Source organism: Podarcis muralis, chromosome 2 (genome assembly GCF_964188315.1).
Source record: "Podarcis muralis chromosome 2, rPodMur119.hap1.1, whole genome shotgun sequence".
In the NCBI taxonomy this organism is placed as follows: domain Eukaryota; kingdom Metazoa; phylum Chordata; class Lepidosauria; order Squamata; family Lacertidae; genus Podarcis; species Podarcis muralis.
The window spans coordinates 121,558,001-121,584,430 of record NC_135656.1 but is presented as its reverse complement, the minus strand read 5'-3'; the positions used below and the strand labels follow the sequence as shown (position 1 = coordinate 121,584,430).

The window sequence follows — 26,430 nt, the reverse complement described above, 5'->3', positions numbered from 1 at the left end:
TTTTATCTTGGAAGCTGCACATGGGAGCTCCACACCTAGGCAGGCTTATCATTCGCCAAGAAAATATCTTGGGCGGGAAAATGCCTGCAGGGCCTCTGAGGCTGCCTTTGCTTCTATCTCCCTCCCAGGAACCTGCAGCTTCTGAGCTCCTCAGGAAGGATGGAAGAGGCTGATCCTACAAACCTAGCGAGGATGGAAGGGGGAAGATGGACAGTTGACCTGGTCAGGTTGTCTCCTGCATTCCTCCCAACGACCTCCAAGCTTTCCCTCCCAGGACCCTCAGAGAGATCTGGTGAGTGACAGGGGATGGAGATGGGGACCTGGGGAGATGTTGGGAGTGAGGATGTTCCTCTGGCAAGAAAACGAGGGAGGCTGCAGGTCAAGAACAGAGACAAACGGTGGAAAGAAAGGAGAGGAATGTTTTTTAATGGTGGTGCAAAGAAGATTCTGTTGGGGACTGTTGCAGAGGGGGTGCCCCATTTGGGCTTCTTCAGGGGCAGAAGAATCCCTGCAGGTCCTCAGAGGCTCCTTTTGCTTATTTTTCCGTCCTAGGAAAATGCCTTCTGAGCTCCTCAGCAAGGATAAAAGAGGCTGATCCCACAATCCTAGCGAGGATGGAAGGGGGAAGATGGACAGTTGACCTGGTCAGGCTGTCTCCCACCACCTCTGACCGTTCCCCTCCAGGACCCTCGGAGAGATCTGGTGAGTCCCAGGGAATGGAGATGGGGACCTGGGGAGATGTTGGGGGTGAGGAAGCTCCTTTGGCAAGAAAACAAGGAAGGCTGCAGGGCCAGAGCTCTGCGCTTGCAGAGATAAAAGGTAAAAACAAAGGAAAGGAATGATTTAATGGTCATGTGTAGAAGATTCATTTTCAGGCATGAGTCCTTCTTTTTTCTCTGGTGGGGGTCAGGAGGAAGACACCCCACTTTTACCATGGAAACTGCGAGTGGGAGCCCCACACATGGGGAGGCTCCCACAGCCTAGTTGGTAGCCCCACCTTGGAGAAAAGATTGCTGCATTGCAGGGGGTTGGACTAGATGGCCCTCGTGGTCCCTTCCAACTCTCTGATTTTATGATTAATCCAGGATTGGTTTGACCCATTGGGGTGAGAATCTGTGTCCGTTTCCACAGCTCACAGCATCTCTCCTGCAAGCTTTCTTTGTAGGAACTTAGCTGGGGTGTTGAATCAGTCCCACCCCCCACTAGGCGAAGCACGTCAAAGGCCCACGATCATCTCAGAATGAATGGCCATTCTGGAATTAATATTATAATGCATTTATTAGGAAGAGAGAGAAAAATGGCACCGGGGAGAGTTTGCCATTATTAAAAAGCTTTGCTTTACTTTGTCCTCCTTTGGCAGATGATGGACTGAAAAGACTCCTTCTCAGTTTGCATTTTGCAACAACCAGCCCTTGAGGGGCTTGCAAGTTTTGCTGGGATTGTAATGGGGATTATGCTCTTAATTTGGATCTTCTCTTGGTTTCAGCAGGTGGTGGACAGGACAGTCGTTGTTCCCAGGTCTCGACAGACATAACCAAGTGTGATAAAGGCATTCTTGTGCAGCCTGATGACGGCCATAAAATCCCAGTCCAGGAGAAAGACCGCCAGGGAGAGAAAACAAATCAGTGCCCATCGTGTGGCAAAGCGTTCAGAAGCAAATCTGCCCTCAACTCACATTGCAGAATTCACACGGAGGAGAAAGCACACAAATGCTTGGAGTGTGGAAAGAGCTTCCTTGAGCGTTCACGACTTACTGAACACGAGAGAATCCACACAGGAGAAAAACCGTTTATATGCTCGGAGTGTGGAAAGGGTTTCCGTTGCCGCTCACACCTTAAAAAACATCAAAACATTCACACCAGGAAGAAATCATATGCCTGTCTAGAGTGTGGAAAGGCCTTCAGTAACAACTCAGGCCTTGTATATCATAAAAAAATTCACACAGGGGAGAAACCGTATACCTGTTTTGACTGTGGAAAGAGCTTCCGTAATAGCCAAGGTCTTCTAACTCATCAAAAAATACACACAGGGGAGAAGCCATATAAATGTCCGGAGTGCGGAATGAGCTTCGCTTATGGTTCAAGCCTTACATCACATCAAAAAATCCACACCGGAGAAAAATCATATAGCTGTTTGGAGTGCGGAAGAAACTTTGCCCATCTAATTAGCCTTACTTTACACAAGAGAACCCACACAGGAGAGAAACCATATAAATGCTTGGAATGTGGAAAGAGTTTCCGTCAGAGTGCACATCTCAGTTCACATCGGAGAACTCATACCGGGGAGAAGCCATATAAATGCTCGGAGTGTGGAAAGAGCTTCAGTCAGAGTTCACACCTTAAAGTACATGTGCGATACCATACAGGTGAAAAACCATATAAGTGTGTGACATGTGGAAAGGGTTTCTGTACTAATACAGAACTTATTTGTCATCGCAGGATCCATACAGGGGAGAAGCCATACGAGTGCTTTGAGTGTGGAAGGAGCTTCAGCCAGGGTATAAGCCTTCATATACATAAAAAAATTCACAGAGGAGAAAGACCATATGCATGTTTTGAATGTGGAAAGAGCTTTGGCCAGAGTTCAAGCCTTAGCGCACACCTGCGAATTCACAGAGGGGAAAAGCCGTATCCTTGTTTTGAATGTGGAAAGACCTTTACTTGCAGCTCAGCCCTTCGTTCTCATCACAAAACCCACGTGGGAAAGAAACCATAAAGATGCTTGCAATATAGTGGAAAATTTGGTTTATAACCATTCAAAGAATTCATAGAAGCAAGAAGGCACAACAAACTCACACCAAGTTAAAAGTATTCATATTTTTCTCTGAAAATATAAGAGGGTGTGTCTGTTCTAGCCAGCAGCCAAGCAAAGCTCAAGACCTGTTTCTTTCTTGGGTGTCAGTAGCGCATCTCAAAAGCCCCTGCAGGCCATTGTGACAACATTTCAAATCCTATGAGTCGCCGTTCTGTTCTTTCCTCAAAAGAGGAATTCAAGAAGCTGAGCAAGTCACAGAAAAGAACTGGAGGATGTTGACTGTAAGGAACAGCTTTGAATATAGACGAAAGGAAGGACTAATATTTTCATACTCTGTATGAAAGTATCTAATCTGGAAAAAGAACATGGACAGGCCCAAACAATCACGAGCTGCTTGTCAACTCCAGCAGGCTTTTGGCTGGTGCTCCTGGAGACAAGATGGCTCCTTCACAAAGACCCTTGGTCGTATCCAGTGAACTAGCTCATTAAGTAAAGAGGGCCAGGATTAATTGATTTGTTTTGTAATAGCCGGGAAGTTTAGAAATGTTTTTAGTGATTGTGCCTTCCCTTTCTTTGTTCCGGCGGTGTCCCACATTCTCCTTGTAGATGGATGACAAAGGAGTAGGATTTATTCCTGTATTATTAAGGGGATCATGGAATCCAGAGAGTTCCCCGTTTTGCAGATTTAACCGGTCTGATCTTTAAAACGTTAAGATGTTTAGGGGCTTCTCGAAATTTTAGTTGTTTCTTTGCTCAGCAGAGGGATCTGTAAATAAACTCTTAGAACCGCCCCTTCCATTTTAGCCAGGGTTCTTTGAAGCATACAAATCTTGAGGATAAACTTTGGCAGCAGTCGGAGGCCTGCATGCCTGGAGTTCATTACAGGCACAATTAGTGCCAGCTAATTTAGATTAACTCAATTGGCAGCTGTCTAGGCAATGCGTTAAAATATATCTAATGGATTATCACAGGAAGGAAGGGGAGAATCCAGTTCAATAAGTGTTTTCATTTTGGAAATTTTAACCCACTTCTGGTCATACCATCGGGTGCCTCTGGTTTTTAGGCCAGGGAAGAATTGAAGCAATGCATGGCTCCATTTTGAGAACTGGATTTGGTGTTCATCCCAGAGTGAAGTAAAGTTACTTAAAAGGGTGTGTGTGTTAAAATTTTTATTTTGAAATACAGTAGACACGAATAGCTAAAGGAATAAAGGAATTTCTACAATAAGCAATCATTGTGTGCCTGTGCGTATTTGGGGACAGGGGGGAGGAGGTTACTTGAAGGAAGGACTGGGGGGGTCTCAAGGAAAATAGATGCTCCCTCTAGAGCTCAGACAGAAGGATAAGCAGCTCTCTCTACACAGAGAGAGCACTTGGAAAGAAAAGCTTTGCAGGGGTGGATTGGGACCGCTGCTGTTTATTTTGAACATTTAATACTTCTCCGTTCAGTCAAATTATTTCAACACCAGTCAGATGGCTGGTGCTTTAAGGAAGCCCCTTGATGGCTGCGCAAAGGGGGAAATTGAGTATCTCCTTCGCCGAGGAAGCAATTTGGATTCTCTCTTGCTGTCTGCCACAATATTCCATCTAACTATTCCATCTGCCTTACCAGGACAATCCGCACTGCCTCTTGGTCTGAGGGGTTGTTTGTGGTGTTTTGACCAGAGAGAGCAGAGATTGGGTTGAGGGCACTGAAATAAAAAAAAATTAAGGTCTTATATATATAATAAATGTTCATAAATGTACCAAGCAAACACGTACATAAATATATAAACCACATGTCTGAAGCAGCACAGGAAAACAGCCCTGGAGCCATTTTTGACTCCCAAACTGACCAAATGTTTTCTCTGCAAAGTCAAAGGAAAATGGAAAAGCCTCCCCATTGTCTTTTCCTTCACAAATCCTCTCTTAAGGGTATGTCTGTGTATGAATAGTGTGAGCCTGTGAACTGGCTCAGGAACTAAGTATTTATCATTACAAAAGACTGGCCAGGCTCCCCAGGGTATCCAGTCAAGTAAGCATTAACAGGTAACTTGCCAGACAGGAGGTTAACAAAACACTCAGATTTCTGCTGTTGACCGCCCTTTCTGTGATGTAGGTATGATGTATCTGGGGTGGTGGTCTTGAGCTACACCCCTTCTGTGATGTAGGTATGATGTTTCTGGGGGTGGTCTTGGACTCCAAGGCGGGCAATTTAAAATGTCTATATAAGGGCGGGCAGACCTTGGTTTGGGGTCCTCCTTCTTCTGCGTGTGAAGGGGGCACCCTGTTGCAACAGTTCAAGAAAGATCAAGCTTACTAGCTGCTTTGCTTCTCAATATTCTCTGGTTGGCCTCTGTTCTTTTCTCCGACAGATGGAGAACCTACAAAAGAACTCTATAAGGGCTCTTGTGTCCCTCATAAGGGAATAAGGGCAGATTTTCGTTTATTACAGCACCATGAGCTGAGGGATGTGGTCGTTTTGGAGAACCCTCTCACGATGGTGTTTGGTGTGGCATCCATGCTGAGGCTGCCTCAAATAGGCCTAGTTACAGGTAGCTAGCCGTGTTGGTCTGCCGTAGTCGAAACCAACAAATTCCTTCCAGTAGCACCTTAGAGGCCAACTAAGTTTGTTACTGGTATGAGCTTTCGTGTGCATGCACACTTCTTCAGGTGCCTGTGTGGGACTTCATGGCCTTCTCGACAACCATGGGGCTGTCTCGGGATCCCAGTGGCCCAACACATATGGCTGAACCAGGGCTTTATTTTCCAGCTAGAACACGCGGGAACTCAGTCACGGCTCCTCTCAGGTAGGTGCCATTGCCATTATAAGAGAACGAGGGAGGGTTCGTGGAGAGTTCTGGTGCCTCTTTTTCTGGAAAAATAGCCCTGGGCTGAACAAGTGCTCAATTTGTCGTCCTCCCACAAAAAGAGTGGATTGGGAGCCACCTAGAGTGGCTGGAGGAACACAGTCAAGATAGGCGGCATGTAAATAAATTATTATTATTATTATTATTATTATTATTATTATTATTATTATTATTATTATTATTATTACTAGGAATATTTTGTATGCATTCTGAATAATTTCTCCAGAGTTCAGTGCTAACTGGTACATTATACTACAATTTTTTTAAAGAAAATAGGTCAGGATCAGGCCCAAGATAGATGATCTCCTTGTTGCTCCTTCCACCTTCTGGAAAATGAAATTGTTGGAGAAATGATGGAGGAAATTGTTGGAACGATGAGAGAAAAATAGAGAAATTTCAGAGGGGGCATCCTATTAGGCTGCAAAAGATTGTAATGGATTGCTTTGAAATAATTTCAGCAATAGATTGGGGGAGGGGGGAATCACCCCCAACTGCCCTGTATTTTGCCAGAACAAAGGTAGTAACCCTACTTTATGGGGTCCCATGAAGCAGAATCTGCAATGACCCCATCGCATTACATTTTTTTTTGAAGGGGGGGGGGGCGGAACACTGGCTGTTCAAGGGTTAAAGGCAGCGATTATATTGCTAGAGAGGACTTCCTGGGGAAGAGGGGAAGCGTCACTTCCTCCTACGTTTGTTACATTTGAAAAGCTGCGAGGGAGGAGATTCTGCAGCGCGGAAGACTGCCTTTTGCAAGGTAGGAAGAAAGAGGGATATATTTGGGGGGGGGGGCTCCTGTGCCAGAGCAGCTCCTTTGCAGGAGAGAAGCCCTCCGGGGGAGGAGCATGCATGGGGCTGCACCCCACATTTGAGCCCCCAAAGAGCTGCGGGGAGAGCAAAGGACCTCGAGGGCTGCAGGGGCGCCCCAGGGGGAGAGCAAGGCAAGAAGGCGAGGCGGGGGGGGGGGAGGGAGTTTTAGGGTGGGGAAGGAACCCCCCCCCCAAAGGAAAGGGGGCAGGGTGGCTCTGGGAAGAGGAGGAAGGAGGCATGGATGTTTTGGAAAGAAAGGGGTCGAGTAGAGAGGGCAGGATTAGACCAAAGGGGGGGGGTCTTGGATCGGGGGCTTTCTGCCTGCTGAGGAGATGCTCCGCCCTTGAGCTACAGCCCCTTCCCTTAAAGTGGGGCTGGGGGGGGGGAGGAAGTGGGGTGGGGGTCAGCTCTGTCACAGCTCCAGACTGGCAAAGAGGAAAGGAAGCCAGGAAAGGAAATGAATGTTTTGAATGTGGGGGGGGGGGGGAGAAGATCCTCTTTCAGGCATGACTCCACTTTCCTCACATGGCGGGGTTCAGGAGCGGGAAAATCCTCTTTTATCTTTTTTTTCAAAATCCTTTATTAGGCATAGCACACCACACATTATCAAACAAACATCATATACAGACTTTATAAGATACGGCCTCAGCGAGCACAATTTATCCCAGTCCTATTCTTAACTCCAAGAAATAAATCGATGTACATAGATAATATAATACAACACAGCAACATCACCTACCATTAAGAACCACTAAGTCTCTTTACCATGGCCCATTCTTTCTTCATGGACAGCACTTAAAAATTCAGCCACTATTAAAGTGATTTGATCCTCGCTGTCCGCCAGCAGGTCCTGAACAGTTGCTTGTGTAAGAATCTGTCTATTAAATTTTAGGGCCTCAAATAATTGTCTTCTGGCATTACTGCCAAAATCACAGGAAAAGAATATATGCTCTAGAGTATCGGGTTCCTGTTTTCTGCATTTGCACTCTGACTCTGGGATATCTAAGTATCTTCCTCTCACTACCACCGAGGGAAACATGTTAAATCTCGCCAACATAAACAGCCTACACAATTCATGTTTCTTCAGATTTATCATGCATCCCTTTTGGAAATCTCTACACAAAATCTCTTTTATCATGGATGCTGCAAGTGGGAGCTCCACACCTAGGCTGCCTTATCATTCACCAAGAAAATATCTTGGGTGGAAAAATGCCTGCAGGGCCTCTGAGGCTCCCTTTGCTTCTATCTCCCTCCCAGGAACCTGCAGCTTCTGAGCTCCTCAGGAAGGATGGAAGAGGCTGATCCTGCAAAGCTAGCGAGGATGGAAGGAGGAAGGTGGACGGTAGACCTGGTCAGGTTGTCTCCTGCATTCCTCCCAACGGCCTCCAAGCTTTCCCTCCCAGGACCCTCAAAGAGATCTGGTGAGTTGCAGGGAATGGAGATGGGGACCTTGGGAGATGTGGGGGGTGAAGAAGCTCCCCTGGCAAGAAAACAAGGAAGGCTGCAGGGCCAGAACTCTGGACTGGCAGAGATAAAAGGTAAAAACAAAGGAAAGGAATGATTTAATGGTGATGTGTAGAAGATTCATTTTCCCGCGTGAGTCCTTTCTTCTCTGGTGGGGGACAGGAGGAAGACACCCCACTTTTACCATGGAAACTGTGACTGGGAGCTCCGCGCATAATGAGGCTTCCACAGCCTCCTTACGATCTAGTTTCAGGCCACTACCATGCCTACCATGCCCTGAAGGCTGGAAGGAAGACCTGCTCCCTGCTGCAAGGCCCATTTCCACCTGGCCTAGGCAGCGGAGCCCAGATTCACCTTGAACAGCCAAAAGAGGCTCCTGGGAGGCCACTGGGACATTGCTGGAACATCTCTTGGGTTGGGGGCAAATGACAAAAATGTTTTATAATGTTAAAAACAGTTCTCGTTTTGGTTCCTCTGTTTTGTTTTCATTCAGTTGGTGTTGGTTAAATGTTTATTTGGGGTTAGTGGTTATTTTAATTTGGGTATAACTGTAAACCGTTTATTATTGCTATTGTTATTGTTGTTGGTTTGTTTGTTGCCTGTATAGGATATTCTGTTTTTTATGTTTGATGTTTTGTTCTGTTTTCCTATATGCTGTTAGCTGCACAGGGTGGCTGTGAGAAGCCAACTAGGTTGGGGGATATAAATTTTATATATATGCCCCATTTGGGCCTCTGCAGGGGCAGGAGAATATCTAGGGCAGAGGAATCCCTGCAGCTTCTCTGAGGCTCTTTTTACTCCTCCCTCCCAAGGAACCTGCAGCTTGTTTAGGCTTCTGAGCTCCTCAGGAAGGATGAAAGAGGCTGATCCTCTTTCTGCTAACACCACCACCTTGAAGATCCCGGGCACCCGGGAAATTAGACTGGCCTTGACTAGAGCCAGGGCCTTTTCAGCCGTGGCCCCAGCCTGGTGGACCACTCTCCCACAAGAGACCAGGGCCCTGCGGGATTTGACATCTTTCCGCAGGGCCTGCAAGACGGAGCTGTTCCGCCAGGCCTTTGGGCAGGATGCAGTTTGACTTACTTTCCTTTGTATAAAGCAAGCCCGAAGGAGGCCCCCAACCCGCTCACAGGTCCTTGTATGATCAGTGGAAACAGTTGGCCCTGGCAAGTATTAACCTCAATTCCAACCTGATAATTGCCAACAGCTTAGATTTTAACTTATCTGAATTAATTTTAAGATGTATTTTAATTAATTGATGTCTGTTTTTATGCATATTGTGTTGTTTTTATGATGTTAGCCACTCTGGGCCCTGCCTCGGCCGGAGAGGGCAGGATAAAATATTATTATTATTATTATTATTATTATTATTATTATTATTATTATTCCGCAGACCTAGCGAGGATGGAAGGGGGAAGATGGACGGTTGACTTGGTCAGGCTTTCTCCCACCACATTTGAATGTTCCCTCCCAGGACCCTCAGAGAGATCTGGTGAGTTCCAGGGAATGGAGATGGAGACCTGGGGAGATGTTGTGGGTGAGGAAGCTCCCCTGGCGACAAAACGAGGAAGGCTGCAGGGCCAGAGTTCTGGGCTGTGAGAGATGAAAGGTACAAAAGCAAAGGAATGTTTTTCAGTGGTGGCAGGGGAGCAAGATTTATGGTGGGGGGGCAGGCCTTTTTAATGGGGGGCAGAACTGGCATGATTGGCCAGTTAGTTAAGTATATCTAATGCTTTACTTGATCTGGGGGCTGCCCCCCACCCCTCCTTGTCTATGCCAATGAATGGTGGTGTGAAGAAAATTCTTTTTCAGAATATAATATTTGTTGGGTCCTGAACCTTCCCACACTCGCTGTTAGCTGCAGCAATTGCCAGATGAGGGACTGAATGGGCTTCATCTCAGTATGGAGACAGATTTCCCCCCAGTTTGCAGCAGCCAAGCTTCCAGGTCAGCAGTGAGAGACTTGTGAGTCATGGCAGCAGTCCCTCTCTAGCCCACGAAGCCATTTTCCTCAAACCATGTCAGCTGATGGCGGCTAACGGAATGAGGTTGAATCCTGACAAGACAGAAGTACTGCTATTGGGAGACAGGGGGCAGGTGGTTGTGGTGACTCTCTGGTCCTGAACTGGGTATCTGTGCCCTTGAAGGAGCAGGTGCACAGCCTGGGAGACATTTTGGACTCACAGCTGTCCATGGAGGCGCAGGTCAATTCTGTGTCCAGGGCAGCTGTCAACCAGTTCCATCTGGGATGCAGGCTGAGACCCTCCCTGCCCATACAATGTCTCCCCAGAGTGCTGCATGCTCTAGTTATCTTCCGCTTGGACTACTCCAATGCACTCTGTGTGGGGCTACCTTTGAAGGTGACTCAGAAACTCCAATTTATCCAGAATGGGGCAGCTAGACTGGTGACTGGTAGCGGCTGCCAGTACCATATCACACTGGTCCTAAAGGATTTTCACTGGCTCACAGTAAGTTTCCTTTTTGTTTGTAAATAATATTTATTCAGTTTTCCAAGTAAACAATCCAACAAAAATCACATTAAAGACATTCCAAATTATTATATAATCAAAGAGTCCGAATGTTGTGTCAAATTATGTCTTTTTTTATTTAGCCTCCCATACTCTGAGTTTGGAGGGTGGCTATCATCTCAAATTTGTTCGGCTTCCAAGTTGGTCCAGGTGTTTCCCATGAATCAGTCCGGTGTTATTCCTTCATTCATTTTTCACAGCCTCTGAGTTCATCCAGCAAACAAGTTAAATCAAACAATATGTTCCTGTCAAAACAAAACAAATTCTTGTAGTAGCACCTTAGAGACCAACTCAGTTTGTTATTGTTATGAGATTTTGTGTGCATGCACACTTCTTCAGATACACGATAGCTCATACCAATAACAAACTTAGTTGGTCTCTAAGGTGCTGCTTAGGGACACGGGTGGCGCTGTGGGTTAAACCACAGAGCCTAGGACTTGCCGATCAGAAGGCGGGCGGTTTGAATCCCCGTGACGGGGTGAGCTCCCTGCTCCTGCCAACCTAGCAGTTCGAAAGCACGTCAAAGTGCAAGTAGATGAATAGGTACCACTCTGGCGGGAAGGTAAATGGCATTTCCGTGCACTGCTCTGGTTCGCCAAAAGCGGCTTAGTCATGTTGGCCACATTACCCGGAAGCTGTACGCCGGCTCCCTCGGCCAATAAAGCGAGATGAGCGCCGCAACCCCAGAGTCGGTCACGACTGGACCTAATGGTCAGGGGTCCCTTTACATTTACCTTTAAGGTGCTACTAGAAGAATTTGGTTTTATTTTGACTACGGCAAACCAACACGCCTACCTACCTGTATCTAGAAATATGTTCCTGTGTGGATGATTTCTTCTCCATGTCTTTACTTTCATTTCTTCATTCAAAATATGCACAATGACATGGCTTAAAATGGAGAAATTCTGGCTCTCTGCCAACTATTCCGGGCATACATCCAAATAGATAAGCCCGCACTTTGGCCAGAAAGCCCTGACTCCCCAATCCACTTGTGAAAGTCCATTAAAAATAATATCTTTTTCATAAATCTGTCAGCATCGCCCTTGAGCCAGTGCCACCAACTGGACTCATGCACCTCAACCCCGACTGGGCTAGGCGAGCTGGGTAGCACTGCCAGAGACCTCCTTTCTCACAGGAACAGGTCACAGTGCTGTGGACTCACAGCTTAGAGCTGAGAGCACCGGATTCACTGTCTCAATAATACAGTCGTTGCGCAGCAGAGTTTTGCAGAGTCTTGCAGAGTATAAACCACTCGGAGAGCAGCTCTGTAGAATATCTTCCTTTTATTCTGTAACTACAACTATAATACAAGACTATATACAGAGCTGAATATTCTAAGCATAAATCAATGCTATACTGAGAGTCTGCAGCTGCTCTTAGCAGCAATCTTATCTCTAGACACGATCTCTAACACTCTCTCTCTCTCCGATACACTGACTGACTGACTCTCTCACTCACACACTCAGATGTGGTGCTGGGCAGAATAAGTAGATAGCAGGACACACCTCCTCTTCTCTGGAGAGTCAGCAGAGACCATCAGGAGATGATCAGGAGATTCTTGGGTATGGGAGGAGTGAAATCTCCTCAAAATCTTCTCCACACATTTAATGATGAAGTCAAAATAAGTTTCAAATATAGTGCACTCCAATCTCTCTTGCTTACATAGTCCACCGGCAGAGTCAATCCTTACCTGGGGGTGGGGAAAATTTTGCCAGGTAAAATAGCAAATACAGAATCTATCAAGAGAAACAAAGAAGGCTCACTCCCTGTCTTTGTTCTGACGTACCAGCTCCGTCGTAATGATAATCCCTCTTCAATTCAAATCTTTTTAGTTCCTCAGTGACTGAATCAATTAGCAGAGTAACTTATCCCTCCTCACTCTGAGTATGCCCGTTAATTAAATCCAATTTCTCATCTTCAGAAACAGTAATTTGTTTGCTCTTGGCAGCGACTTTGGAGAGTTGCCATCCCTCAGCGCCCCCAGCCCCCTCATTCCTTTCCGGATTGGGGGCTGGTGGTGTTATGGGGAGGATGATTACCCCCATCTCATGCAAAAGAGCTGCGATGTTGTTTTCAGCCTCCGCCAGGCTGAGCCCAACCGGAAGTGCTGCCTCTGTTGCTCCCAGTACATTTCCAAGCACAATTCAAAGTGTTGGTGCTGACCTTTAAAGCCCTAAATGGTGGCAGCCCTGTAGACCTGAAGGAATGTTTCCATCAGCTTTTTCTTCTCAGTGGTGGTGTCCTCCCTTCGGTTGACTACGTAACTTTTAGAAGACACCTGAAGGCAGCCCTGTATTGGGCAGTTTTTAATGTTTGATGTTTTACCATGTTTTATATATGCTGTAAGCTGCCCAGCATGGCAAAACCCAAACATATGGATGGGGTATAAATAATAAAATCACCATCAGATGTTACAGGAAGTCTCACTAGGATTGTGATTTGGATTACATTTTTAATTGTCATCTTCCCTTAGCAGGTGCTGAACACGACAGTCATTGTTCTCGGGTCTCATCAGAAAGAACCAAGAATGAAGTCAAAGGAAAGACCTTTCAAGATCAACAAGAAACAAGACCACAAGAGGAAAACCAAGACGAGATTGGGAGGAATAAAGGTCTTCTTACGCAGACTGATCACGGCCATCGAATCCCAGTCCAGAAAAAACATCAGAAGGGGAAGAGAACAAATGAGAGACCTTTATGTGGCAAAACATTCAAAAGTAAGTCTAGCTTCAATTCACACTGCAGAATCCACACAGAGGAGAAACCGTGTAAATGCTTGGTGTGTGGAAAGAGCTTCAGTGACAGCTCTGGCCTAAAATCACATGAAATAATTCATGCAGGACAGGAATCATATGGATGCCTAGAATGTGGAAATAGTTTCAAGTGCCACTCATACCTTAAAAGACATCAGGAAGTCCACAGCAGGGAGAAACCACATAGGTGCTCAGAGTGTGGAAAGAGCTTCAGTCGCAGGAGAAACCTTAAAAGACATCACAAAATTCACACAGGGGAGAAACCACATACCTGTTTTGAGTGTGGAAAAAGCTTCACATGCAGCTCAGGCCTTGTATCTCATAAAAAAATTCACACAGGGGAGAAACCGTATACCTGTTTTGAGTGTGGAAAAAGCTTCACATGCAGCTCAGGCCTTGTATCTCATAAAAAAATTCACACAGGGGAGAAACCACATACCTGTTTTGAGTGTGGAAAAAGCTTCACATGCAGCTCAGGCCTTGTATCTCATAAAAAAATTCACACAGGGGAGAAACCGTATACCTGTTTTGAGTGTGGAAAGAACTTCACTCACAGCTCAAGCCTTATATCTCATCAAAAAATCCACACAGGAGAGAAGCCGTATAAATGTTTGGAGTGCGGAATGAGCTTCGGTTACAACTCAAACCTTACATCGCATCAAAGAATTCACACTGGGAAGAAATCTTATAAATGTACGGAGTGCGGAAGGAGCTTTGCTCACAGTGCTAGCCTTACTTCACATAAGAGAACCCACACAGGGGACAAACCATATAAATGCTTGGAATGTGGAAAGAGCTTCAGCCAGAGTTCACACCTTAGTTCTCATAAGAGAACTCACACTGGTGAGAAGCCGTATAAATGCTTTGAGTGTGGGAAGAGCTTCAGTCAGAGTTCACATCTTACTCTGCATGAGCGAATCCATACAGGGGAAAAACCATATATATGTGAGACATGTGGAAAGAGCTTTAGTGACTACACATACCTTGTTTGCCATCGCAGAATCCATACAGGAGAGAAGCCATATAAGTGCTTTGAGTGTGGAAAGAGCTTCAGCCAGGCTACAAGCCTTCATATACATCAAAAAATTCACAGAGGTGAAAAACCGTATGCATGTTTTGAGTGTGGAAAGAGCTTCACTCAAAGCTCAAGCCTTAGATCTCATCAAAGAATTCACACAGGGGAGAAACCATATACCTGTTTTGAGTGTGGAAAGAACTTCAGTCACAGCGCAAGCCTTACATCGCACCAAAGAATTCACACAGGGGAGAAACCATATAAATGTTTGGAGTGTGGAAAGAGATTTGCACATGGATCTAAACTTACTATTCATAAAAGAACACACACGGGAGAAACCATATAAATGTTTGGAGTGTGGAAAGAGATATGCACAGGGATCTAAGCTGACTTCTCGTAATACACTCAAAAAGTAAAACTCTCTCTAAAGCTTATCCCCTCCTCCTCCACTGGGAAGTCGAGGAGGAAGAAGTTACATAAGCCATGATAAAGTGGTCTCACGACTTTGGGTATGTTATAATAATGTCCCAATGGGAAAATCTGTGGAAGAATAATTGGAAATTTACCATGTGCTATGCCATAAGGGAAAACTTTTAAAAAATGCAGCACCGGTGGTATTTAACTTCATGGAAATTAGCCAAAATGTACAAAGGAGCCAAAAGTTACTGTTGTGGAGATCAAACAGGCTCACTGTATCATATATGGTGGCAATGTAGTAAAATAAATTTTTGGGAGGAAATCCATTCAGAATTAGAAAAAGATTTAAGACTTTCCTTTACAGTGGTACCTCGGGTTAAGAACTTAATTTGTTCTGGAGGTCCGTTCTTAACCTGAAACCGTTCTTAACCTGAGGTACCACTTAAGCTAACGGGGCCTCCCGCTGCTACCATGCGATTTCTGTTCTCATCCTGAAGCAAAGTTCTTAACCCGAGGTACTATTTCTGAGTTAGCACAGCCTGTAACCTGAAGCGTCTGTTACCCAATGTACCACTGTAATAGAAAGCCAGAGGCACATCTGTTGGGGATCACTGACTCAGATATTCCAAAAAAAATTAAAGGTACTTTTTTCTATGCAACAGTGGCAGCGAGAGTCCTTATAGCCATCAAGGTGGAAAAGCAACTTAATTCCTTCCATACAGGAGTAGATTCAAAAATTGACTGAATATGCTGAATTAGATAGCTTATCAGGAAAAAATAAACCGAGAGCTGAATTTGTATCAAAATGGGAGGCCTTCAGAATATATCTTAAACAAAACTATTCCATGTTAAAATCTGTAGCTACTTTTGAGTGATCTCAGCAGTCTTTATTAATTGCTTATATAAATATTACTAAACTGTGTAAACATAATATAAAAAATAGTATTTTGGTATGGCAGTAAAGTTATGTAGAAAGAACTAAGGAATAAATGGGAGGTTGGGTTTAATGATAATGAGATTTTTTTTACTGTAACATGAAATTGCAATCTCAAATTTATGTCATATTCTTTATCTTAATAATAATAATAGATAGTGTAAGTTTTCTTTTCCTCCCCCCCCTTCTTAATTTGTACTCTTTATCGGTATTGCCTTTTTGTAATATTTTTCTCCAGTTATGTAATAAGCATGGAAAATATAATAAAATTTTTAAAAATAATAATAATAATTGGAGCTCCGCTGTTGTGAAACTTCATGGAATTCATACAAGAATTCACATGGGAGAAATCATACACCTGCTGTCACAGGGGCCTGTCAACTGCTCACTGGGCTAGCTGCCTGGTGAAATCTGTGGTGTGGAGAGCTTCTTTCACTTCTTTCATTTAAATCCACGTAAATACAATTACTTCCTGGCTTTCCGACTCTTCCTGCATCTGTATTTTATGCAAGGAGTAAAAATACATCTAATCCTAAGATTTAGGAAGAAATTTCTGACTGCAAGTGAGATGAGCTACCTTGGAGGGTGGTGAACTCTCCTTCATTTTTTTAGGTTGTTCAGCAGAGGTTGGGTGGTTGTTTTTCCTGCATTGCAGGGGGTTGGTCTAGATCAGGGACTGTCGACCTGGTCCCTACCGCACACTAGTGGGCATTTCAGGTTTCTAACTGGGCAGTAGGGGGTTCTGAATCCTCCTTCCATCAAGTCCTGGTGGGCCGTAAGGAAATTTTACCATCAAGAAAGATGCATTAGTGGGCGGTAAGTATAAAAAGGTTGACTACCCCTGGACTGGGACGCGGGTGGCGCTGTGGTCTAATCCACAGAACCTAGGGCTTTCCGATCAGGTCGGTGGTTCGAATCCCCGCGACGGCGTGAGCTCCCGTTGCTCGGTCCCAGCTCCTGCCAACCTAGCAGTTCAAAAGCACATCAAAGTGCAAGTAGATAAATAGGTACCGCTCCGGTGGGAAGGTAAACGGCGTTTCCATGCGCTGCTCTGGTTTGCCAGAAGCGGCTTAATCATGCTGGCCACATGACCTGGAAGCTGTACGCCGGCTCCCTTGGGCAGTAAAGCGAGATGAGCGCCGCAACCCCAGAGTCGTCTGTGACAGGACCTAATGGTCAGGGGTCCCTTTACCTTTACCCCTGGACTAGATGATTCTTGTGGTCCCTTCCAACAAAACATTTGTATTATTCTTTGACCTCGAGTTTCCAGTTCTGGTCTTGCACTATGGCGGCAGCTCTCTCGACCTTGGAGGGAGGCACAAATGAAAGGGTAGGGAACAAAAGGGTTTAAACATTCCTGGAAACCTCCTGGGGTACGAGGGAGCAGGCTGACCCGCGGTTGCCTCAACGGTTCACTCCCATGCAGATCAGCATGGGGGCAGATGGAGGAGTTGGGTCATCACCTTTGCCATGATGCAACCCCCTTGGACCACCATCAAAAGTGGAGGTTCTCCTTATAATTGGATTTTAATTGGCATTAAGTAATGGCGTGCACTGGAGGAGATGTGGACACTAGAACTTCGCACTATCCAGCTGCATGTTACTGTGGTTTGAGATCAGGATAATATTCGGCTTTGTGTTGGAGGTGGATGGAGAAGAGGCGGGTTCTTTGCTATATTTTATATTATGTAAGTCCCTGAGTTTATGATTTGGCAAGCCTCTCCAAACACAAGGTTTGTAGAGTTACAAGTGTGGATGGTTCGATGTACTGTGTACTTTGACATTTAAAAGAAGATTTAAAGCTATGTGTGGTTTGAAAGGAGTGAAGGTGGGGAGAACCTTGTTTTGACGGATGTCGTTGGGAAACTCGATTATTCCCCACCCCACCAAACAAAGGGTGTGGAGGTGTTGACAACCAATTTTTAAGAGGAAGGACATTGGCTAAACAGGAAAATGCTACCTTGGAGGCGAGAGGAATTTCACAAGGGCACGTGAAAAGCAGTGGTCCCCAAAAGCTTGGAGAGAAAAACACTTCTGTTCTAAGATGAAGCAAGAAAATGGTGAATGTTTGAAAGTTGATTCGTCCAGCCAACTGAAAGGAGAGGACTGTTGTTTATCTGGAAGTGGGATGGAGGGGGAGCTGAGTTGAGTAGGACGGGACTTAATCTTGTGACTTCAGGTCCGCCCTGAACCACGCTGGAACGACAACATTGGGAAATATAGACGCACATTTACTCTCGCAAGATCGAATATACTGCCTTCGGTTGTACTTGAGGGACAATTCCAACAAATTCCACACGGAAAACTGTTATGTCCCTGTGGAGATGGCAGTACCGAATCAGTGGCACATGTCCTACCTGTTTGAACCCTTTGTAAAGATTTGAAGAGTGAGGCTATCACCCCTATTTTATTGTCCATTCCGGGTCACCCAGCCCCTGTCACAGTGTTTTTTCTCTCAGCAGACCAAGATGAGCAGGTGACAGCAAAGGTTGCAAGGTTTTTAGCCAGGGCAATTCAAATAAGATCTGCTATTTGACTATTGATTCAAAGCCTCAAAGTGTATTTATATAACTGACTTTTTATCTTTATTCTTTGTATATCATACTGTTTGTTTTATTGCTTATGGCTGGTGGCTGATGCAAATAAAGATTAATTCATCAATTCAATGAATTGAAAAAAATACTAAAATACACCTTTGTTAAAAAACCCGAAGCCTTCCTTCTGGGAATGATTGGAGACGAGATTAAGAAAGAAGATCATATAATGTTTCAATATGCAACTGTAGCTGCCAGAATCCTGTTAGCACAAAATTGGAAAACCCCAAATATCCCGACCGTTAAAGATTGGCAAACCAAATTATTTGAATATATGGATTTGGCAAAAATGACGCAGAATATCAGACAGCAAAAAGGTACAAAGTTTATTGATGATTGGATTAAATTTATAACATACATGGAAACAAATTCTAGAGATATAAAAATCACAGTAGGTTTAATATAATCCTTGCGATGTGTAGATGATATAAAATGAAAACTGCAGAATGGAATTATTATTTTACATAACCCCAAACCGAGATGGAGGGAAGTCAACCACTTTTTGTTGTTAACTATGGTTTGTCTTCTGGTTTGTTCATGTTTTTTGTTTTGATTGATGTTTTATTTTTTATTTGGTGTTTTATTTTTCATTTTCCTCCCCCCCCCCGTTGTTTGGTGATAGAAAATGAATAAAAGGAATTTTTTTTTTAAAAAAAAGATTCATTCATTCATCAGCGACAGAGAAATAAACCCAATGAAGTTAACAACTGGATTTATTCAATTAGACATGCACGGATTGAAAAGAAAAGAATTATTGTTCCTCACTTGATGTTTTATGAAAGGTTAAATAATAAAATTAAATAAATAGAAACCATGGAGTGCAGCTGTTGACTAAGTGATAATTTTGTAAAATGGAATGTAATCAGAAGTAAAGAAGAATATGGAACACAGTACAGTGGTAGCTGGGAAGTCAAACGCCTCCGTAGTCAAATATTTCAGCTCCCAAACGACGAAAGCCTGGAAGTAAGTGTTTCGCTTTTCGAACAATTTTCGGAAGCCAAATGTCCAGCGGGGAGACAAGCAGCTTCCGATTGGCTTTTCCGATGGCAAGAGCCAATCGGAAGCCATGCCACAACTGCAGGAAGAAAAGGAGAGCGGGCCCCCCTCCAAGGGAAGGGGGCGCTATATGGGGTCCCCATAGGCAGAATCCGCAAACTCCCCAGCACCATGCAGTTTGGGTGGGGGGGTGGGAGAGATGCTGGCTCTTCAAGGGTTAAAAGCAGCGATTATATTATGAGAGAGGACTTCCTGGGGGAGGAGGGGGGAAGCGTCACTTCCTCCTCCGTTCGTCACGTCCTCCTGCATTTGAACAGCTGCGAGGGAGGAGATTTCGTAGCACGGAAGACTGTGCCTTTTGCAAGGTAGGAAAAAGAGGGAGATGTGGGGGTTTTTATTTGGGGGGGGCCCTCCCGTGTCAGAGCAGCTCCTTCGCAGGAGAGAAGCCCTCCAGGGGAGAGCAGTTTTGCAAAGGGGCAGCGGTGGGAGGGCGCATGCGTGGGGTTGCACCCCCAATTCAGCCCCCCAAGAGCTGCGAAGAGTGCAAAGGCTTTAAGGGGTGCAGGGGCGCCCCAGGAGGAGAGCAGGCGGGGGAAGAGGCAGTTTTAGGGTGGGCGAGGAACCCCCCTCAAAGGAAAGGGGGGTAGGATGGCTCTGGGAAGAGGAGGAGGGAGACATTCATGTTTTGGGAAAAGGGGGGGGGGCAGGGTCAGCTGGAAACTCATTTCAGCTCTACACAGGCATGGGCTCTTTTATCTTCGATGCCTTCCCTGTCTGCGGGGGGGTTCAGGAGGAAAGCCCCCAAGGAGGGCGCAGTCTCTCTGTATAGCGGACCAGCCCTAGGAAGGAACCAAGGTGTTGGGAGAGATGGAGGAGGGAAGACTTTAAGGATGGGAAGAGGAGAACCACTGGCCATAAAATGTCATTAGTTTCTCACCACCAGCAACACATTGCCTTGCTCCACCTGGGCTACTATTGTCGACACGGACCGGCAGCAATTGCTCTTCTGGGTTTTCAGACGCGGAGTCTCAGCCCTGCCTGGGGACTGAATCTGGGGCTTCCTGCCTGCTGAGGACATGCTCTGCCCTCGAACTACAGCCCCTTCCCCTCAAGTGGGGATGCAGGACAAGGAGGAACAGAGGGAGGCAGCCGTGCCACACCGCCAGGTTGGCAGAGTGAAAAGGAAGCCAGGAAAAGAAATAAATGTTTTTAATGGTGGTGGGAAGAAGATCTTATTTCAGGCATGGCTCCACTTTTCATGCATGGCTTCACATTCACCAGGAAAATGTCTTGGGCAGGAGAATCCCTGCAGGGCCTCTGAGGCTCCCTTTCCTTCTTCCTCCCTCCCAGGAACCTGCAGCTTCTGAGCTCTTCAAGCGAGGATGGAAGGAGGAAGATGGACGGTTGACCTGGTCAGGCTGTCTCCTGCCTCCCTCCAAACAACCTCTGAGCGTTGCCTCCCAGGACCCTCAGAGACATCTCGTGAGTTCCTAGGAAGTGGAGATAGGGACTTGGGGGGATGGAGAGTGCAAGCAACGAATAAGATAAAGGGGGGAGGTTTTACTGTGGAAACTGTGGGTGGGCTTCCCCTCCCAATATATCCATGGAGGAAAATCCCCGGAGGGGCTCTGAGGCCGCCTTTGCTTCTCCCTCACCCCCCAAAACCTGCAGCTTGTTCAAACTTCTGAGTCCTGCAAAATAGTTCCAAAGAGGCTGGATTAGTGGTCCTAGGAAGGACCTGAGCTGGGGCTCCCCACCTCTGAGGCTGGGAGACGTTGGCTGAGTTTCAGGGGTTGGGGGTGGAGAAGAAGAAATGGATGGGTGGAGGCTAGAGGGAACCCCTCCCTCCAGCAAGCAGAAAAGACAGGAGAACATACAATGCAAGAAGGTCTTGACTTGGAGGAAGGCAGGGAAGAGGTCTTCTCCAAAGTCTCTCACCTGGAGCATGCACCAATATGTTGCCAGAAGAGGAGGAATAGGCAGAGGAGCCCTATATAGATATAAAAACCACTGCGTTCAATGGGAACCACTTTCAGGTCACTACTGTGCCCCCCATGCCATGAGGCCTGGGTGCGAAGCCCATTCCACCTGGCCAAGGGGGTGGAGCCCAGGCTCACCTTCAACAGCCGAAAGAGGCTCCTGGGAGGCCACTGGGACATTGCTGGAACAAATCTCGGGTTGGGGCAAATGGCTAAAATGCTTTAAACGGTTCTGATTTTGGTTCCTCTGTTTTGTTTTTGTTGGGTTGGTGTTGGTTAATTGTTTAGTTGGGGTCGGTGGTTATTTTAATTTGGGTATAGCTGTAAACATGTTGTTATTATTGCTGCTATTCTTATTATTGGTTTGTTTGCTGCCTGTATAGGATATTTCTGTTTTTTATGTTTGATGTTTTGTTCTGTTTTTAGCCGCACTGGGTGGCTGTGAGAAGCCCACCAGATTGGGGGATATAAATTTTTAATATATGCCTCATTTGGGCTTCTGCAGGGGCTGGAGAATATCTAGGGCAGAGGAATCCCTGCAGCTTCTCTGAGGCTCCTTTTACTTCTCCTTCCCTCCCTCGCTCCCAAGAAACCTGCAGCTTGTTTAGGATTCTGAGCTCCTCAGGAAGGATGAAAGAGGCTGATCCTCTTTCAGCCTCTTTCTGCTAACACCACCACCTTGAAGATCCCGGGCCTCAGGGAAATTAGACTGGCCTTGACTAGAGCCAGGGCCTTTTCAGCTGTGGCCCCGGCCGGGTGGACCGCTCTCCCACAAGAGACTAGGGCCCTGCGGGATTTGACATCTTTCCGCAGGGCCTGCAAGACGGAGCTGTTCCGCCAGGCCTTTGGGCAGGATGCAGTTTGACTTACTTTCCTTTGTATAAAACAAGCCCGAAGGAGGCCCCCAACCCGCTCACAGGTCCTTGTATGATCAGTGGAAACAGTTGGTCCTGGCAACTATTAACCACTCTCAATTTCAACCTGATAATTGCCAACTGCTTAGATTTTAACTTGTCTGATTTAATTTTAAGATGTATTTTAATTAATTGATGTCTGTTTTTATGCATATTGTGCTGTTTTTATGATGCTAGCCACTCTGGGCCCTGCCTCGGCCGGAGAAGGCAGGATACCAAAAATTATTATTATTATTATTATTATTATTATTATTATTATTATTATTATTATTATTATATTCTCCTGCAGACCTAGCAAGGATGGAAGGGGGAAGATGGACGGTTGACCTGGTCAGGCTGTCTCCCACCACCTCTGACTGTTCTCTCCCAGGACCCTCAGAGAGATCTGGTGAGTCTCAGGGAATGGAGTTGGGGACCTGGGGAAATGTTGGGATTGAGGAAGCCCACCTGGCATGAAAACGAGGAAGGCTGCATGGCCAGAGCTCCGGGCTAGCAGAGATAAAAGGTAGAAAAGGAAAGGACATGAATGTTTTTTAATGGTGACATGGGCATAGCCAGAATTTAGGGGCTGCTGTCTACCAGCTCCATCTGGTACACAGGCTAAGTCCCTACCTGCACACAGACTGTGGTACATGCCTTGGTTATCTCCTGCTTGGATTGCTACAATGCACTCTAGGTGGGGCTGCCTTTGAAGGTGACTCGGAAACTACAATTAATCCAGAAAGCAGCAGCTCAACTGGTGACTGGGAGCAGTTGCCAGGAGCATATAACACCGGTCTTAAAGGATCTACATTGGCTCAGAGTATGTTTCCAAGCACAATTCAAAGTGTTGGTGCTGACCTTTAAAGCTCTAAACGGCCTCGGCCCTGTAGACCTGAATGAGCATCTCCACCTCCATCCTTCTGCCCGGACACTGAGGTCCAACTCTGAGTGTCTTCTGCTGGTTTCGTCATAGTAAGAAGTGAAGTAGTGGAACCAGCCCTGTGGAACCCCCTTCCTTCAGATGTCAAGGAGATAAAGAAGTACGTAGCTTTTAGAAGACATCCGAAGGCAGCCCTGTATTGGGAAGTTTTTAATGTTTGCTGTTTTCCCTTAATTTTAGCAGGTGATGACCAGGGCAATAATGGTTCTCGGGGCTCATCAGAAAGAAATAAGCATGAAGCGAAGAGAACAAATGATAGCCCTTTGTGTGGCAAAACGTTCAAAGGTAAATCGAGCCTCAGCCCACACTGCAGAATCCACTCCGAGGAGACACTGTGTAGATGCTTGGTGTGTGGAAAGAGCTTCAGTGACAGCTCAGGCCTAAAATCACATGAAAGAATTCACGCAGGACAGGAATCATATGGATGCCTAGAATGTGGAAAGAGTTTCAATCGCCACTCATATCTTAAAAGACATCAGAAAGTCCACAGTGAGGAGAAACCATATGCCTGTCTAGAGTGTGGAAAGGCCTTCAGTAACAACTCAGGCCTTGTATATCATAAAAAAATTCACACAGGGGAGAAACCGTATACCTGTTTTGACTGTGGAAAGAGCTTCCGTAATAGCCAAGGTCTTCTAACCCATCAAAAAATCCACACAGGGGAGAAGCCGTATAAATGTTTGGAGTGCGGAATGAGCTTCGCTCACGGCTCAAGTCTTATATCGCACCAAAGAATTCACACAGGAGAGAAATCTTATAAATGTTTGGAGTGCGGAATGAGCTTCGCTCACGGCTCAAGTCTTATATCGCACCAAAGAATTCACACAGGAGAGAAATCTTATAAATGTTTGGAGTGCGGAAGGAGCTTTGCTCACAGTGTTAGCCTTACTTCACATAAGAGAACCCACACAGGGGAGAAACCATATAAATGCTTGGTATGTGGAAAGAGCTTCAGCCAGAGTTCACACCTTACTTCACATAAGAGAACTCACACTGGTGAGAAGCCGTATAAATGCTTTGAGTGTGGGAAGAGCTTCAGTCAGAGTTCACACCTTAATGTGCATGAGCGAATCCATACAGGGGAAAAACCATATAAATGTGAGACATGTGGAAAGAGCTTTAGTAACTGCACATACCTTGTTTGCCATCGCAGAATCCATACAGGAGAGAAGCCATATAAGTGCTTTGAGTGTGGAAAGAGCTTCAGCCAGGGTACAAGCCTTCATATACATCAAAAAATTCACAGAGGTGAAAAACCGTATGCATGTTTTGAGTGTGGAAAGAGCTTCACTCAAAGCTCAAGCCTTGAATATCATCAAAGAATTCACACAGGGGTGAAACCATATACCTGTTTTGAGTGTGGAAAGAACTTCAGTCACAGCACAAGCCTTACATCACATCAAAGAATTCACACAGGGGAGAAACCATATAAATGTTTGGACTGTGGAAAGAGATTTGCACATGGATCTACGCTTACTTCTCATAAAAGAACTCACATGGGATAAACCATATATATGCTTGGAGTGTGGGAAAAGATTTGGTCAGATTTCACAACTCATTTTGCATAAGCGAATCAAGAGGAAAGAAATATTGAGATGCTTGTAATGCGGAAAGCATTTTAATTAGAGCACCGCTGTTGCTAAACTTCATGGAATTCATACAATAATTCCAATGGGAGAAATGGTACAGCTGCTGTCACGAAGGTGCCGTCAACTACAGGGCTGGCTGGCTGCCTGGTGAAATCAGTGGTGCTGTGAGCTTCTTTTGCTTCTTTCATTTAAATCAACAAAAACACACAGAAACATGGAATGTATGTCCTCAAAAACCTGAGCTGTTGCCTAGAGTGAGTCTTCCTGCCCCCAGCAGTTACTTTCTGGCCTTGAGTCCCTTCCTGTTGTCTACGGGGGCCACTAATGGAAAATCTCTGTGTCTGTTTGGCTTTCTGCTCTGTGAGATGAAGGGCACGCCTGGTTGTAGGGGAAGGAGGGGACTCCAGTATACTAGAGACATCGTGTCGCTTGGGTGCTGTGATATTTCTAATGCAACAGGCTCCTGTCTCTGTTCAGGGCTGGAGCACCTGCTATCTTGCTCCTGTTGATCCACTATTTCCCAGCTCCTTCCTTCTTCTGCGGTGTGTCCCATCTCAAACCACCGCAATTCTAGGTCCATACTCCCTTCCTCTTCCCCTTCTCTGAAGCCTATTGGAGTGGCAGTCTCCACCACTCTTGCTCATCTCATCTTTGAAAACAGACCAAAGGATGGCCTAATATGGTCACACTCTTATCTAAGGAAGCATGTTGTGTGGAAAGGCAGGGGAAAAAGGCCTGAGCATCATGTACTGCTTCTGAACTCCTGCAGGTTTCTGGCTGGTGCTCTTGGGTACAAGATGGTGCCATCCATGGACCTTGGGTCAGATCCTGCAAAACAGTTATTGAAAGCGGACCAGGATTCATTGCTTTTGTTTTGTAGCAGTTGGGTAATTTGATTGTAGCTGGTAATGAGGCATTTCCCTTCTTTCCTCCAGGTGTGTCCCACCTTTTCCTTGTAACTTCTAGATGAATTAAAGCATTATATTTGAGCATTATCCTGGGGGTCAGAGTAATACATTTTGTTACCTGTGTGCTGTTGTAGTTACCTTTCACTGGAAAGGTGGAATATAATCAGGTATACCTATAAATGCACATGCACAAAAACACATGCATACTCAGAAATAATAAAATTCCTCACTTATAAACCACTGCAGGAGGAAGCAACGCCTTGAAGCAACATTCCAACATATTGTTAGTTACAAGCAGGCCAACTAATTCAGATTAACACCATCAGCTTCTGTCCATCTTTATAGAATAAGTAAAAATGCGATATTCTTAACCATATTGGATTATCTTTTTTTAAAAAGGGAAGGGGGAAATTGAGTTCCCCTAAGTGTTTTCATTTTGAAAATCTTAACGCACTTCTAGTCATGCAAATTCTTCATAGCTTTCCTGAAAGCTCTAATGGAAACTTTTGGAACAGGGCAGAATTAAAGCAGTAAACAGCTCCATTTTAGGAAGAAAGTGAAGAAAACTGCCTTTTAAAAAAATACAGTGGTACCTCAGGTTACAGACGCTTCAGGTTAAGTCAGAAATAGTACCTCAGGTTAAGAACTTAGCTTCAGGATGAGAACAGAAATCGTGTGGCGGCGGCAGCGGGAGGCCCCATTAGCTAAAGTGGTACCTCAGGTTAAGAACAGTTTCAGGTTAAGAACGGACCTCTGGAACGAATTAAGTACTTAACCTGAGGTACCACTGTAGAAGACATTGCAATTATTCAGCCTGGAACTTGCCAGAGCCTGGAGTTCAGTTGCCAAGTCACTGCTGTCCCGAAGGGGGCATAGCTGGCAAACCAGCAGAGGTGAGAAAAGCCATGGCGGGGGGGGGGGGAACCAGTGGGAGTGGAGAGGAGCCCCTCCAAAGTTTTGGAGGGAAGATCTTGAGAGGCCAGGGGCTGAGCTGGATTGGAAAGCA

General features: G+C 45.6%; 3 protein-coding genes across 3 annotated transcripts in view; all 3 read left to right on the top strand.

Moving 5' to 3' along the window:
* LOC114592658 (uncharacterized) overlaps positions 1-26,430 on the top strand; it is a 53,342-nt gene continuing 26,912 nt past the window's right edge. Inside the window, 4 exon segments of the mRNA XM_077923422.1 lie at positions 1-292; positions 553-702; positions 7,696-7,833; positions 22,295-22,393. Of these exon segments, the coding sequence (XP_077779548.1) occupies positions 160-292; positions 553-702; positions 7,696-7,833; positions 22,295-22,393 (520 nt within the window). The 5' untranslated portion in view covers positions 1-159.
* Positions 9,377-15,794, top strand: LOC144326643 (uncharacterized). Its single transcript, XM_077923270.1, is given in 3 exon segments — positions 9,377-9,485; positions 12,881-14,504; positions 14,506-15,794. Coding segments are annotated over 3 exon segments (1,713 nt in total). The 5' UTR covers positions 9,377-9,478; the 3' UTR covers positions 14,588-15,794.
* LOC114592637 (uncharacterized) overlaps positions 15,928-26,430 on the top strand; it is a 49,429-nt gene continuing 38,926 nt past the window's right edge. The window contains 1 exon segment of the mRNA XM_077923290.1: positions 15,928-19,477. Coding sequence (XP_077779416.1) covers positions 19,284-19,477 — 194 coding nt within the window. The 5' untranslated portion in view covers positions 15,928-19,283.